The sequence below is a fragment of the Copadichromis virginalis genome, linkage group LG8, assembly GCF_057382275.1.
Source record: "Copadichromis virginalis isolate Kocher_CV1m ecotype Utaka linkage group LG8, C_Virginalis_male_GT1.1, whole genome shotgun sequence".
Taxonomy (NCBI): Eukaryota; Metazoa; Chordata; class Actinopteri; order Cichliformes; family Cichlidae; genus Copadichromis; species Copadichromis virginalis.
The window spans coordinates 31,764,041-31,778,229 of NC_140625.1; the positions used below are offsets into that span (position 1 = coordinate 31,764,041).

At 49.9% G+C, this 14,189-nt stretch overlaps 2 protein-coding genes across 6 annotated transcripts in view; one reads left to right on the top strand and one right to left on the bottom strand.

The window, feature by feature from the left end:
• Positions 1-3,429, top strand: part of LOC146704081 (kinesin-like protein KIF20B) — a 17,429-nt gene extending 14,000 nt beyond the window's left edge. For 3 of the 5 annotated variants that reach the window (XM_085467131.1, XM_085467130.1, XM_085467132.1), the window contains exons 21-32: positions 1-16; positions 144-268; positions 346-519; positions 595-749; positions 824-990; positions 1,078-1,152; positions 1,814-1,974; positions 2,067-2,159; positions 2,573-2,632; positions 2,717-2,786; positions 2,893-3,065; positions 3,150-3,429. The exon at positions 1-16 is cut by the window's left edge and continues 185 nt beyond it. In XM_085467131.1, coding sequence (XP_085323257.1) covers positions 1-16; positions 144-268; positions 346-519; positions 595-749; positions 824-990; positions 1,078-1,152; positions 1,814-1,974; positions 2,067-2,159; positions 2,573-2,632; positions 2,717-2,786; positions 2,893-3,065; positions 3,150-3,233 — 1,353 coding nt within the window. In that variant the 3' untranslated portion in view covers positions 3,234-3,429. The remainder of the gene's footprint in view (positions 17-143; positions 269-345; positions 520-594; positions 750-823; positions 991-1,077; positions 1,153-1,813; positions 1,975-2,066; positions 2,160-2,572; positions 2,633-2,716; positions 2,787-2,892; positions 3,066-3,149) is intronic. The other 2 variants (XM_085467133.1, XM_085467134.1) reach the window with 1 other exon arrangement.
• A 708-nt stretch (positions 3,430-4,137) lies between these two features.
• slc16a12b (solute carrier family 16 member 12b) lies at positions 4,138-13,390 on the bottom strand. Its single transcript, XM_085467140.1, has 7 exons — positions 12,897-13,390; positions 7,620-7,723; positions 7,403-7,546; positions 7,072-7,326; positions 6,663-6,996; positions 5,585-5,844; positions 4,138-5,380 (listed from the first exon to the last, which is right to left on the bottom strand). The coding sequence occupies exons 1-7, from the start codon at positions 13,007-13,009 to the stop codon at positions 5,187-5,189; spliced, it is 1,404 nt and encodes a 467-aa protein (XP_085323266.1). The 5' UTR covers positions 13,010-13,390; the 3' UTR covers positions 4,138-5,186.
• Positions 13,391-14,189: the final 799 nt, after the last annotated feature.

Below are 14,189 nucleotides of genomic sequence, written 5' to 3' on the forward strand. Positions count from 1 at the left end.
CTGCTGGCGCTCAAAAGTATGTAGACGGGAACATCAGCATATGCAGCACACACGTCCACGTACTTTTGTTCATCACAGAGAAACACTGAACTTATCTCACTTTGTCGCCTCTCCTGACTCCTCCCCTTTCTGTCCTGCTGTAGACCTGGACGAGTGTCCAAACTGTGACACTGTGTTGGTGTCTCTGGAGGCGGAGCAGAGGGAGGCGTCCAGACTGCAGAAGGAGAACAAAGCTCTGGTGAACGGGATCTTCCAGCTGCAGACGGAGGTCTTCTTCTTCTCCTTTTCCTCCTCCTTCTTTTTCTGCTGCTTCTTCTTCTGCTGACGGTCTTTGCATCCCTCCAGGTGACCAGCCTGCAGGTGCAGCTCAAACAGCAGACTGACAGATCCGACAGCCTATCAGAGCAGTTCAAAGCCACAAAGACCCGCCTCCACGACCTGGAGCACCAGTCAGAGGAGAAGAACAACTCCATCAGCAGTCTGACACAGGAACTGGAGCACCTTCGACAGGAAGTGAAGGTTCTCTTTTTTTGTGAAAGCCGGTTGGTTGATCCTGGATCGTGTTCATGATGACTCACTGGCTGATGTGTTCAGGAGGAGGAGGGGCAGAGCAGCAGCGTTTTCCACGCCGCCATGGAGGAGCTGAAGAAGGAGAGCGAGGCGGCGCTCCAGCGCTCTGCTCAGAAATCCCAACAGATCGAAGAGCTGCAGACAGACAAGCGGCGGCTGGAGGCGGAGCTTACGCTCAGGTGATCGATATTGCCACCAATCAGGTTTTATCGATCCATAAACAGAGGTTGAAACTCTTCTTCTCCTCCTGCAGTGAGAACAGGTGCGCTGAGCTCAGAGAGGAGCTGGCCAATCAGAGAGCAGAATTCTCCCACCAGCTGGAGAGCCTGAGGGCGGAGCTCGATTCAGAAGGCGACGCCCTACAAGCAGCATTTCAGGACAGCGAGGAGAGGAGGAGGCAGCGGGAGATGGAGGTGGGAGGTAAGTAACCAATCAGATGAGCCGAAGGGGACGGTCAGCTGGCTGCTGCTCTCAGCTGATTGGCTGATGATGTTGTTTGTGTGTCAGAGCTGCAGCGAGTCTTGGATGAGAAGGAGAAAGGTCTGGAAGAAAGCCGCCAACAGGTGGAGACGCTCAGTCGAGGTAACGCGCTCTGATTGTTTACCTGAAAACTGTTTCCTGTTAACGCTCACGTCAGGGCACACTGTGCGCGTGTGTGTCTGTGTCTGTGTGTGTGTGTGTGTCTGTGCGTGTGTGTGTCTGTGTGTGTGTGTGTGTGTCTGTGTGTGTGTGTGTGTCTGTGCGTGTGTGTGTCTGTGTGTGTCTGTGTGCGCGTGTGTGTGTGTGTGTCTGTGCGTGTGTGTGTGTGTGTGTGTGTCTGTGTCTGTGCGTGTGTGTGTGTCTGTGCGTGTGTGTGTGTGTGTGTGTGTGTGTGTGTGTGTGTGTCCGGCACTGTCTGTCTGTGTGTGTGTGTCTGTGTGTGTCTGTGTGTGCGTGTGTGTGTGTCTGTGTGTGTGTGTGTCTGTGTCTGTGTGTGTCTGTGTCTGTGCGTGTGTGTGTGTGTGTGTGTGTGTGTGTGTGTGTGTGTCCGGCACTGTCTGTCTGTGTGTGTGTGTCTGTGTGTGTCTGTGTGTGTGTCTGTGTGTGTCTGTGTGTGCGTGTGTGTGTGTCTGTGTGTGTGTGTGTCTGTGTCTGTGTGTGCGTGTGTCTGTGTGTCTGTGTGTGCGTGTGTGTCTGTGTGTGTGTGTCTGTGTGTGTGCGTTTGTGAGTCTTTGGTTTGATTCCGACCTGTTTTTCCTGTCAGAGCTGCAGAGGAGGGAGGAGGAGGAGACGCTGCCTCTGGTGGAAGAGCTGAAGAAGGAGATCCAGAAACTGCAGGAGAGGAGACAGGAGGAGGAGGATGGGGGGGGCAAGAGGATGAAGAGTGGGGAGTGTGAGGCAGTGATGAAGCAGAGAGACACTCAGGTAAGTCAGCCTCAAAAAGTACAAGAGAAGAAGAAATGCCGACGGGTTTTCACGAAGGAGCGTTCTGCTTTATGTTTTTACTTTTCTTTCAGGACCTTCGAGACTCTCCTCTTAGGTCCAACATGGCCGCCAGGAAGAAAACTCCCAGAACCACGGGGAGGAAGAGGAAGAGCTGCGAGCTGGAGGTAGGGCGGAGCCTATTTAAGCCTATCGCTGTGGTTGTGTGAATAATTAAGATTTTAACCCGTCACTGCATCCCGGGTTAAAATCACCACGTGTTAGACTTTTATCGTCTTCTGAAGCGCGGCCTCATCTCGCCTCACTGTGCCAGACTGGCAGGTTCTCGCCGCCAGCAGCCTTCTCAGCACGGAGGAGTCTAAGGGCGCCGGTATACTCAGTCTATCCGTTATACAGCAGGAAGCCGCCACAGTATTCTCCTGAACGACAGGTGCCGCCACCAGCATCACCTCGACAAGCTGACGCTCCGTTCTTCTTCTTTCCTTTCGTATAAATCACCAGAGGGTGGAGCCGCCTCCCAGAGTGTGTTTGTTTGTGTGTGTCTCAGGCGCTCTGACATGTGTGTGCTGTTGTGTTTCAGGTTTTGGTGCACAGTGAAAACAAGAGGAACAAACCGAGGGGAAACGCCCGTTGCGTTCAGGTGAGCCGTCCCAGCCGACAGGTAGATGAACTCACGCGTCCTCAGAGCCCTCACCTTAAACCTCCTTCTTCTTCTGTGGTGCAGGAGAGAGGATGCGCTCTGCAGAAGATTGAAGAGGCGATCCACACCTCACCGTGCGTCCTGGGCAGCAAAGGTCAGCCACACCTCGACCACCCAGCGCCAGCAGGGGGCAGCGCTGAGCTGCCACCGTGTCTGATTTTATGTTACAACAGAAAGTTTAGCTGAAGTGTTTCTAACAGGCTCGTCAGGCCCTGCGGCTCCAGAGCGAACTCACCGTCCCGTCCTCTCTGCAGATAAAAACATAAGCTCGGTGGAGAAGGAGGCGGTAACCGTGGCAACCAAACCCCGGCGAGGCCGCAGGAAGCTTTACAATATGGACCCGTGGGCGCCGATGGTGGACTCGCCACACACGGTGAGACGGAGTCTGACTCTGAGGCACGAAGCAGAGTCGGCTGTTTGTTTCTAAATATGAATGCGTCTTTGTTTGTCCCGTCAGACGCCCGGAGCAGCGGCGGAGGATCGGGAGAGCGACCACAGCATCATGAAGAGGAAGCTACGCTCTCAAACCTGCAGGAAGTGACATCATGATTGATCTTTAATGTGCGGCGTTCTTCATCTGTCATCAGTTTGTTTGTTTGTTTGTTTTTAATGTTTGGACCTTTAAAAAAAACAGAAACCCACCAGTTCACCTTTGTGAGGCTTTAAATTTAAGGTGGAATTGTTTAAGGTGGATCTCTGTGACTGCTGTGATGTAAATAAAGGTGAGCTGAATCATGTCCAGGTGAAGCTTCTTTCAGCCGCACTCACGTGAGGTCGTCGACATAAAGACAAAGTAAATGTCTCGGTGAGCGGTGTTCGGTCCGTCCCTGCAGCGGGCGGAGGCCGGGGCGCCTCCTCGGTACGTTTGTGCTCGAGCTCTGAGTCTGTCTGCAGTGCCTCAAAGGGATTCATGCTGTAAATAAAGTTTTACTGTAGCTTCCTCAGTGTGTGACTTCACTTCCTGTCTGGTGCTGAAATGTGGAGATGTCACATGAAGGTTCAGACTCCAGTGTTTGAGGGAGTACCTGAGGCGGCTGTAGCTCAGGAGACGGAGCCGAAGGTTGCTCCACTCTGTCCCTGGGCAACACGCTGACCTCTGAGTCGCTGCTGACGTGTTCACGCTGACGTGTTCACGCTGACGTGTCGGGGTGGGCGTGTCAGATAAAGTGGCTTCAGAGGTCTTACCTGAGCCACCTGGGGCTCCTTCAATGACATCACCTCTGCTGGCAGCGAGGACTCGAGGTGAGCCGCAGAATCAGGATGAAGCTGCTGATTCCTCAGCTCAAGCTCTGACACCAGCAGCTTCTCCTTGCGCTGGCTGACCTGCTGGGTGGAGGAGGGCGGAGCAAAGTTGTCCTCGCTGTTTATTTCAGGGTAAAGCTAACGTGAGCTGGACGACCGCAGAGCTCCAGCTGATCCATGAAGAAAACGCAGGAGGCACAAACTGAGGCAAAGCTTTTATTTTCCTGTAACACGTTACAAACATCAGCATCACTCAGACTGTGACATCACGCTCTCCACCAATCAGCAGCGTTTTCAGCCCCGCTGCTCACACGCTGACATCTACCAGTACCTGTCTCAGGTACAGGTAACCTGAGTTACACCTGAAGATGATTCTGGTCCATTCACACACTCTCTCACACATAATGAGGCAGCTCAGACAGGAAGCTGTGAGTTTCTTCAACATTAAAACAAAATCATTCGTTTTCATTTTCAGCAGACTAAAAAGATTTCACTTCCTGTGAAGTCATCGTTTGATTGACACCTGTCAGCCTGTTTAGCCGTCTGCTTGGTTTTGGTGTCGAGGAATCTGATTGGTAGGCTGCGTTCACGCTGCAGGCGAAAGCATCAAATCTGACTTTTCTGACCCTGTGCGACCATCTATCCGATCATGGTGTGACAGTGTGAACGGCACAAATCCGATATCTTCACATCCGATCTGGGTCACTCTCGTATGTGGTCCTGAGTCCGATACATATCTGATGTTTTAGAAAGCTGCTGTTTGATGGTCACGTCGCATTAAATCCGTCTTTTACGTCACTGACACGAGACAGACGCCAATTATCAGCGCCGGAGAAGACATGGCGAACGCTTCCTGACCATCCAGTGAAACTGCTGGGAAGACAATGTTGGAGAAACAACAGCAATAAGGATCATTGTTTGGCCAAATGTAAATAACCAAACAACTTTACAACTTAAAGGAAAATTGGGAAACGTAAGGTCGGAAACAAGTCTTTACATTAAGGCCATCAGTCACACATACTGTTTGGTCTGGGTGTAAACAGAGCGCGTTGTGTGTGGCGTCTTCTTTTGCGCACGCGTTCACACTAGAGCGCGTTTGCTGTCGCATTTTATTTGTAGTGTGAACGAGCAGACAAAACAATCAGATTTGATCAAAAAATCTGAACTGAGCATCAAGACCTGCAGAGCGAACGCAGCCTGAGGGCTGTGAGGTAACACCTTCCTGTTGAAGGTGACGAAACCACCTGATTGGTCAGACAGGCTGAGGTGGAGGGGCTCGGGTTCCCTGATGACAGTTTTCAGAAGATTGCAGCAGCACCGAATCTGATCGATGGTGGCAATGGCGAATTCCAGTGACGGCGGAAAGAATGACCGCGCTGGCCAGCAGAGCGGCACCGCTGAGGAGGAAAGTGGCTGTGTAACTTCCTGTAACATCAACCAGCCAGCCTGCAGAAAGAGAAGAAGAGTTTCAGGTGTGACATCATCAGCAGGCGATGTCAGAGTGATGTCATCCGATTTCAAATATCCAATGACGTTTGTGAGGACAATTAGACGCACGGTCTTTAAACACATATTTAAAATTTAGGTGGATTTAAAGTTTTTTCTCTTTTAAAGATGGATGAAGCAGGAGGGTGGAGCTGTTTCCCTCACCTCCAATGGGCGGGCTGACCAGGTAAGGTATGGCGTGGAGGAAGTAGACAACGCCCAGAGCTGAGGACAGATACGTAGTTCCGACCACATCAGACGTCACCACTGGGATCAGAGCCACGTAGGCGCCGTCGAAGTAGCCGTAGAGCATGGCAAAGGGCACGAGGAGCGGGAACGAACAAAGTAATGGCGTGAAGAGGCAGCAGAGACCCTCCATCCCCACCGAGAAGACGTAACAGGCCAGGCGGTGCGGCTTCAAACACCTGAGAGACAAACAGGACGCCCGACGGCATCAGCACTCAAATGTCAGCCATGTTTGTGTGAACTGTCCCTTTAAAAAGAAAGCGTTCTGCTGCAAAGTCGAGTGGGCGTCTCCATCGCTATCACCTGCAAACATCGTGACGCTCGCTGTGATGCTGAAGTCACGCCTGCACGAGCTCGAAGGCGCCGAGCAGCACCAATAAAGGTCAAAATCCTAAACACAGAGCGACACGCCGGACGTGTGCTTTGAATTCTCGCAAACGTATCAAAGATGAAGTAAAATCGAACATGGAGGAGACGACTCGCAGCTTGGGTCAGGTAAATGGACTGATTCTCATTTAACACTTTTCTACTCACGCGGAGTACTCGGAGCGCTCAGTCACCCAATCACTGCCATTCACACAAGCACTTTCCAACTACATCCACACTCCGAGAGCAACCTGGGGTCAGTATCTTGCCCAAGAATACTTGGCATGCCAGGGATCGAACCACCGACCTTCTGATCGGTGACCTGCTCTACCTCCTGAGCTACAGGAACCCCAAAGCACCTAGTTGAAGCACCTTTGGCAGCAAGTACAGCCTCAGGTCTTTAAGCGTCACGTGTGGACGGAGTTCATCCTCCACCAGGACAATGACCTGGTGGAGGATGAACCTTCACCCTAGTCTGAGGTCCAGAGCAGTGGAAGCAGGAAGCACCTGCGCTGAGCCCCGAGAGTCACAGGAAGGCTAATAAACGTACTCGCGCTTCCCCTCTGGAACGAGGCTGTAACGTGTGGAACAGGCCAGCGTCAGTGTTCGTCCTCGCGCACACTCGCCTTACCTTCTGTCCGTCAGCCAACCGAAGGTGATGTTCCCCACGATGTCGATGACCCCCAGGATGGACATGAGGAAGGCGGCGTGCTGGTGGCTGATGCCGGCACTCAGGGCGTAGGGCACCAGGTAAACGAAGGGGAGGCTGCAGCCGCTGGCCAGAAACAGGAAGGACACGGCCAGACCCAGAAAGTCAGGCAGCAGCAGGAAGCGGTACTCCCCACAGGACAGGAGGCGCCACATCCTCCTCAGCCTGGGGGCGGAGCTTTCAGGTGGAGGAGGCGGAGCTAGGAGGTCCACAGAGTCTTTGGGAGGTTTCTCCACGTCCTGCTGTGAGATGTCACCTGCACCAGAACGCACAGGTGAGTCTGATTCTGATTGGCCCGCTGAGGGAACATGTGATTGATGAGAACACCTACCACACTGCTCCTCCTGCAGTGCTATTGGTCGGAGCAGCGCTCCACAGACGCACAGGTTTGCAACGAAGGCGCTGAGGACGAGCAGTGCCCCCCTCCACGAGTACAACTCGATGAGCATCTGCACCACCGGAGCCAGCACGAAGGTCCCGATCCCGCTGCCCGACATGGCGACACCGTACGCCAGCGCCTTCCTCCGCTGGAAGTAACAGCCCACCAGGGCGATGGCGGGGGTGTAGCACAGGGCGAAGCCCAGACCTGCGGACAGATTTTACGTGTCAGCATGATAAAGAGCACGCCGCTGTAAGATGGGGAGGACATGTCTGAGTCTGACCTGTCAGGATCCCGGCGCTGAAGTAAAGCATCTCCAGGCTGGTGGCGAAGGAGCTGAGCAGGAGGCCGCAGGAGGCCAGAAGGCCCCCCGCCACCACCGCCGCCCGGCTGGAGCAGCGGCTCCCCACCAGGCTGCCGACGGGAGCTGCACATACAGACACGCTCAGCCTCACGTGACCACAAGAACCACTCTGTGATGTCTGATTGGCGGTACTCACCACACAGCATGGTGCTGCAGTCCAGCAGGCTGTGGATCCAGGCGGTGGCGGCGTAGTCGGCCCCGAAGTGAGCCTGGAACTCCACGAAGAAGATGGAGACACACCTGCAGACACAAGAGAGGGTTAACACTGCCCCCACCTTTGACGCTCGGCTGCAAAGACACACCATGACTGTCCCTGAAAAAAGTTTCAGTGCACTACAGTACCCATCATTCTTTGCTGCTGCTCAGATTTAAATAGAATTTCTTCATCTTTTGCAGTCAGCTGACTTTGTAAGTAAGTAAGTTTATTTATTAAGCGCTTTTCACAGACAGGCAGTCAAAGTGCTGCACACAAAGATTTGTAGCTCACTGATTGGATGTTTCTTGCCTAAATGCATCTTGGGAATTGTAGTTCTCCCCCCAAAACAGACTGTACATAAAGATGGACGTAAAGTTAAGTCTTCAACGTGCATTCTCCCTAATGCTGATTAGAGTCAGAACAGGAAGTAGGGAGGGTTTAAGGCGGCACTTCCTGTAAACAAAGCATAGTCAGGGCAGGCGTGTGTGTGTGTTATGTAACGTGTGCCAGTCACACATAACTTCAGGATTAATGTGTCGTTGTATAACTGCAGTGAGAAACATGGGGGACGGGCCTGCTCTCTCGCCTCACTGTGAGGACATAACACACGCACAGACGCACAAACACACTCTTTCACAGCGAGCTGATGGAGGGGAGGCGGAGCTTTGAACACATGTTCATGTTCCACAACAAAGACTTTAACTGAACAAACACACACATCCACACATGTGCAATAACACTAAGTGCAATAATCTTTTCTGGCATCGTTGTATTTTTACTCAGTTGTATATAGCATTCGTATTCTATTTTTATCTTATTGTATATTTTTATTCTATTTTATTCTACTGTATATAGTATATTATTTTATTCTATTCTGTACAGCTGTGTACTGTATTTATTCTTATTGTATTCTAATTTTTGCGTCATAACTTTTGCACTGTCCACTTCCTGCTGTGACAAAACAAATTTCCCACGTGTGGGACTAATAAAGGTTATCTTATCTTATCTTATGTTTCTGAGAAGTTTTCCAGCTGCAGCAGCAGTCGCGCCGGTCTCCGGTCGGAGCAGGAAATGTGGGTCAAAGGTCACAGGAGGAGGCCGCGTGTCTCTGTGTTTAACCCATTCAGCCCCGGGGGCCAGGCCGCAGCAGGGCGGACCCGGCGCCTCCGGTAAACTTCCTGTTTGGAAGAAAGGAATAGCATAGACGATCCGGTCACTGCGGGCACCGAGGACTCCTCCGTCAGACGCGTCCACCCGGGAAGCACAGCTGAGTGTCACTAATTACTGGATGGAAGCAGGTTTCCTTTGGCTGACAGCAGTGTCAGGGCGTTTCTGAAATGTCAACCGCTCTGCCGTCCTCAGGGGGCGGAGTCTTTAACGACAACATCACAGATGCGGCTGGTGGTGCAGCGGTGCAGGTGTTTGGTGTAGGGGGTGTGGGGCTGTAAATCCCCCGAGCGCAGAGCGAGCAGCAGAGCTCCAGAGTCTTTGAGCTGCACGTGTCCTTCACATACAAAGACGCTCTCCTGCTGGAGAGCTCTGCTTTTAGCTTGGAACGACGTTCTGAGGGTAGAAGGTGAGCAAACACCGGCGAGGCTGTTCGGAGACGATCTCAGAGGGAAAACCGGTCACGCAGCTTACTCCTTACGAGGAATAAGTAATCTGAGTACTAAGATTAACTGAACCTGAAACAAGCAGCCTGCACGCACTGTGGAGCCAATGCCAGCTCAGCCTCCCCCACCCATTAAAACCAGTTCACCCCGACACACAGCCCCATCTCCCAGTGAGACCAGCTACACGCACACACATAATTAGATGTTGACTGCTCTCAGATCAGTGTCACGTGCTGAGAAACGGTGTGTTTTTGAATCTGTGTGTTCTGGTTTCTGCCTGGTCTGACTGGTGCTCTGCAGGCCTGCGGTAAACATGCTTACATAACATATTCTTAAATATTTTATTAATAATCTTAATCTGCAGAATAACGAGGAACTACAGTGTAAAATAGTGCACACCCCATGCCCCCCTGTAGACACACCCCTGTATGTGCTGAAAATACCTGTGAGGTGTTTTTCCTGTTATTATTCCCCGACCTGCAGAGTGTAATACTTCATCATAAACACGTAGCACTAGCTGGTGTGATGGTACTTATAGTGCTTTTTTACTCAGTCTGTTTTCACACACTTCATTCAAACGAGATGTCCCACCGATGACCCACTCTAACAAACAAGCCACAGGTGCCCAATATAATTATAAGTTACTTCTACTGAGCATGCTCCTAATGCAGGGCGTTCAGACTGATGGTGTGGATGTGATGGTGAATGAGGCGGAGCAGAAGTCGCATCTTTTTGTGCAGAGGGATGAATTCTGTAGACCTCGTCAGGCATGTTTGAGGCTCATACTCTTTAAAACTTTGGATGCTAAGTACCAGCAACAAACACCATCCACAAACCTGCAGCAGCTCTCTGTGCGCTCTCACTTCTGTGCAGAATTGTGAATCAGTGATTCTGAGAGGCGGTTGAACTCTGGCCCACACATCCTCTGGCTAAGTGCTGAACTCCACCCAGCTTCACGCTAGGGCTGGGCGATATGACCTAAAATCCATATCGCGGTATAATTTGAAGCACGTGTGGTAACGATATATATCGCGATATATTCTTTTCTTCTGTATAACGTGTTTTCCACACTTAAAATCCTTTAATGTTCTCAAAAATCGAGAGTGTGCCTTATGTATGACTTCTGGTTGTGCTTACTGACCTCGAACCGATTTTGGCTGCAGAAATCTGTTAAAAATGTTTTGATGGATGTTTAGAGCATTACAGCTGCCGTAGGGAGGAGCTTCGCGGAGTAATCTGGGTCCAAAACTCCGTCAACTTCACGTCCCAAAGTCAAACGAACACTGAGAGTTAAAAACGGTCTAAATTCTTTCATCTTTAATTAAATCATCAGCGTTGCTGCTTTACCAGGTGTAACAATTAAGTTTAACATCCATGAAAACAGGATTTATTAAATGTAACAGAGTTAGAAGTTAGCAGGAAGTTAGCTCGCTAGTTTCCACCTAAACATGACATAGCATGTTCTGACTGAGAGATTTCTGAAGCTAATTAAAACGTACAGCTCTGCTGTCACTTCCAACATAAATGAAGACAGAAAACTAAACAGCAGTGGGCCAAACTTCACGGGCCAAAGTTCAGTCAGGAGAACAACTGAGATCATTCATCCACAATACGAGGTTAGTTATTGATATACGGCAACAACATGGGAACAAAGCAGCTGCGAGAGGATTCAACATTAATGAATCAATGTTACGGAAGCGCAGTTTTTGGCTTTCCCCATATTTCAAAAGTGCTTCGCCTCTTTGCTGTGACTGTCGCCCGCCATAATTTGCAGATGATAATGGTTTTAGCCGCTGCGACGCTTTCGACTAAAACAGGCGCAGCTTGATGACATCATCAACATGCGCTATCACGATATAGTCAAAATCTCTGTCGTTGGCCAAATTTATATCGTTTCTATCATATATTGTTTATATCGCCAACCCCTACTTCACGCCACCCAGCTTCAGGCCTCAGACGCTTTTTCACACGCAGCCACGTCACTAATTAATTAGGGATGGGTATCATTTAGGTTTTATCCGATACCAGTATCAAACCGGTACTTTTGAAACGGTGCCGGTGCTCAAACGGTGCTCGAACCGGTGCTTAAAGAATGGAGAACACAAACTTTGCCCAAAAACCTCTCATGTTCAGCTGTTTTTTGTAAAAATATAACAATGTTAGCCTTTTCTGCAGCTATGGGGCATATATGGTATCACTCTTGGATGGAAGCAGTGCTTAAACAATGGAAAAAACACAAACTTTGTCCTAAACCTCTCATGTTTAACTGTTTCCCACTTTTTCTTTGGTCATTTTAGCCTTTTTGGCCAGGGTGAAGGGAGTATCTGCCATCAAACAAGAAGACAGCCGCATGTAGCTATGATGATGTTTGCTAGTTCACCTTACATGCATTAATGTAATAACGTGGTTAGCCTACTCAACGTAAATTACACACGAACAACATTAAACTACTCACGCAGAGAAGAACGGCTGCTGCTGCATCATCATCCTCATCATTTCTGCTACACTGGCAGGGCTAGGGGCCAGGACTCTCCTCTTCGTGTTTTTGGGGGATGTTGCTAACTCCGGGTCAGATAACAGGCACCACACCCGCAGTAGATGCGCTCGGTGTGAGGTCTCGCAGCAAGCTATCAAATACGGCGCATTTCTCGGCTTTTAACAAAATGCTATACGTCTCCAGGTGTTTCATCGGATTGGAGGTGTTACCTCCTTTGACAGTATCACAGTATCAGCTTAAAGCACTTGTTGCTGCTGAGTTTGCATCTTTTGCTGTGAAGTACAGCCAGACTTTGCCTTGGGCATTTTTAATCTGAAGCTCTGCTCTAAAAGAACGTACGTGCCTGGACCCGCCTACTATCCTCAGAAACGTAAAATGATTGGCTAGAATCCAAAGTGTATCACAGCTCAGGCGGAAAAAAAATAAATGTGCGCTGCTTTTCGGTCTGGTTACTACCGTTTATGTCAGTACCGGTGCCATGATACCGGGACCCATCCCTATAATTAACCTCAGTAATTGGCAGATGTTTCTCCAGCAGGTTTTTTTAAAAGTAGTACACAATGTTCCTTTTTTGTTGCGTGTGTAACAAAGAGAAACATGCTGCTGTGTCACAGTGAGAAGACTGGTTTTAATTTTAGGGCAGATCTCTGGACCGTCTTCTGTTGAATGGTTAAAGGCTGTTTGGCAATCGCTCTAATTGGCCTGAAGTCCTCGTTACTGAGTCATGTCACAGGAATGTTGTCTGCATGTCTTTGATTCTTCTTTCACTGAAGATTTTGTCTCTGAAAATGTTTTGATCTCTTTAAACATGTCCACATACACGCTCAGGTGCCTCTTTAAAGGTGTATCAGGGCCATAATGAACCCAAAGTGACCTCAAAATGCAAAACAACAGAAGCGATTCTTGCCCGTCTCTTTTATGTTTGCACAAATCAGTAAACTCTGATATAACAGCCAGTCTAACAGACACCATCATCTGTAGCTACACTAACACGGCTGTGTGCAGTGTTGGTGTGGACGTCCACGATCCCTCACTCTGTGCACCAAGACTGTAAGGGTCCTCACACAGCTATAAAGACCAGTATATGGATGTGCGTGTGTGCGTTACCTGGTCACTGCACGTGTGCACACCGTCACCATGAAGCAGCATCCAACAATCACCCACCCCCACCCGCCATCCGGCGGCGCCCCCCGGCTGTCCCGCTGCTTTCCAGCAGCCATCGCTGCAGCTTCACCACGGTGGCTGACCCTGGAGCTTCTGGTGCAAACCTGAAGCTGGTCAGCTGCTTCACAACAGCAAAACAAAGGTAAAAGTGTGGCTTGGACCGCAGGTGATCAGGTATCCAGGGGCACTCAGCCCTCCCCCAATGAGGGGTGGAGATCGGCCAGGTGAAGCTGGGTGGCAGAAGGACAGAAGAAGGAAAGGAAGACGCTCAGATTGTCTCCAGCAGATTAAAAGTCTCCTTCAACTTCCTCTGAGTCGAACCCAGTAGAGTCCCAGTGGAGTGACAGTGGAGTGACAGTGAAGTCCCGCCACCCTAATTCTGTCTGTGGGTCTAAAAGTTCCTGCGGTCAATGAGTGACACCCCCCCACCCCCACCCCCCCTCAATCATTAACCACACTGTGTGAACGCTGAGGCCCCCAGCCCGGACCTGATGACGGCAGAGTCAGCAAAGAGTACTGCTGCGAAGGGAGCGCTTAGTTCTCCACACCCTACCTCCCCCCAGGGCCAGGGGTGGGTGGGGCTGACTGAAGGGAGGATGTCTCAGGTGTCGGGTGACGCAAACAAGCATTTCCAGTCAGACAGACCAGAGAGACCACAGTGTGTTCCACAGCAACCAGTGTGTGTCACACCCGAGGGGTGTGCTATACACCAGGACCAGAACAAAGACTGGGACCAGAACAAAGACTGGGACCAGGACCAGAACAAAGACTGGGACCAGAACAAAGACTGGGACCACGTCCAAACTTTAAAGGAATATGTAGAGATCTGAGACAGACACGACCGTCTGCGGTGTTCTTTAATAGAGCATGAAGGTTGAATAAAACCAGTATTTTCACCATTTTTGTGACTAAACACATTGAAATGAAAACAATGGCCTGCTGGACTCTGTGTGGTTTTTTAAAGTCCTCCGATATTTCTGTCTGTCTCAAATTTCAGATTCTTTCTTTTTTCATGATAAATAAGATCAAACAAATTTAAAGGCTTTTATATTTAATATAAATTTAACATAAATATTTATTATAAATAATATAACTCTTCAAAAACCGGCAGATCTGAGACAGAAGGACCGAAATGTGTTTGATGAGAAACTGAATGTGTCGTGATAATCAAATGTACAAAGTTCATTAATTCACTGGTTTCCACACAAATAACATTTCAGACAACAGCAAATGTTC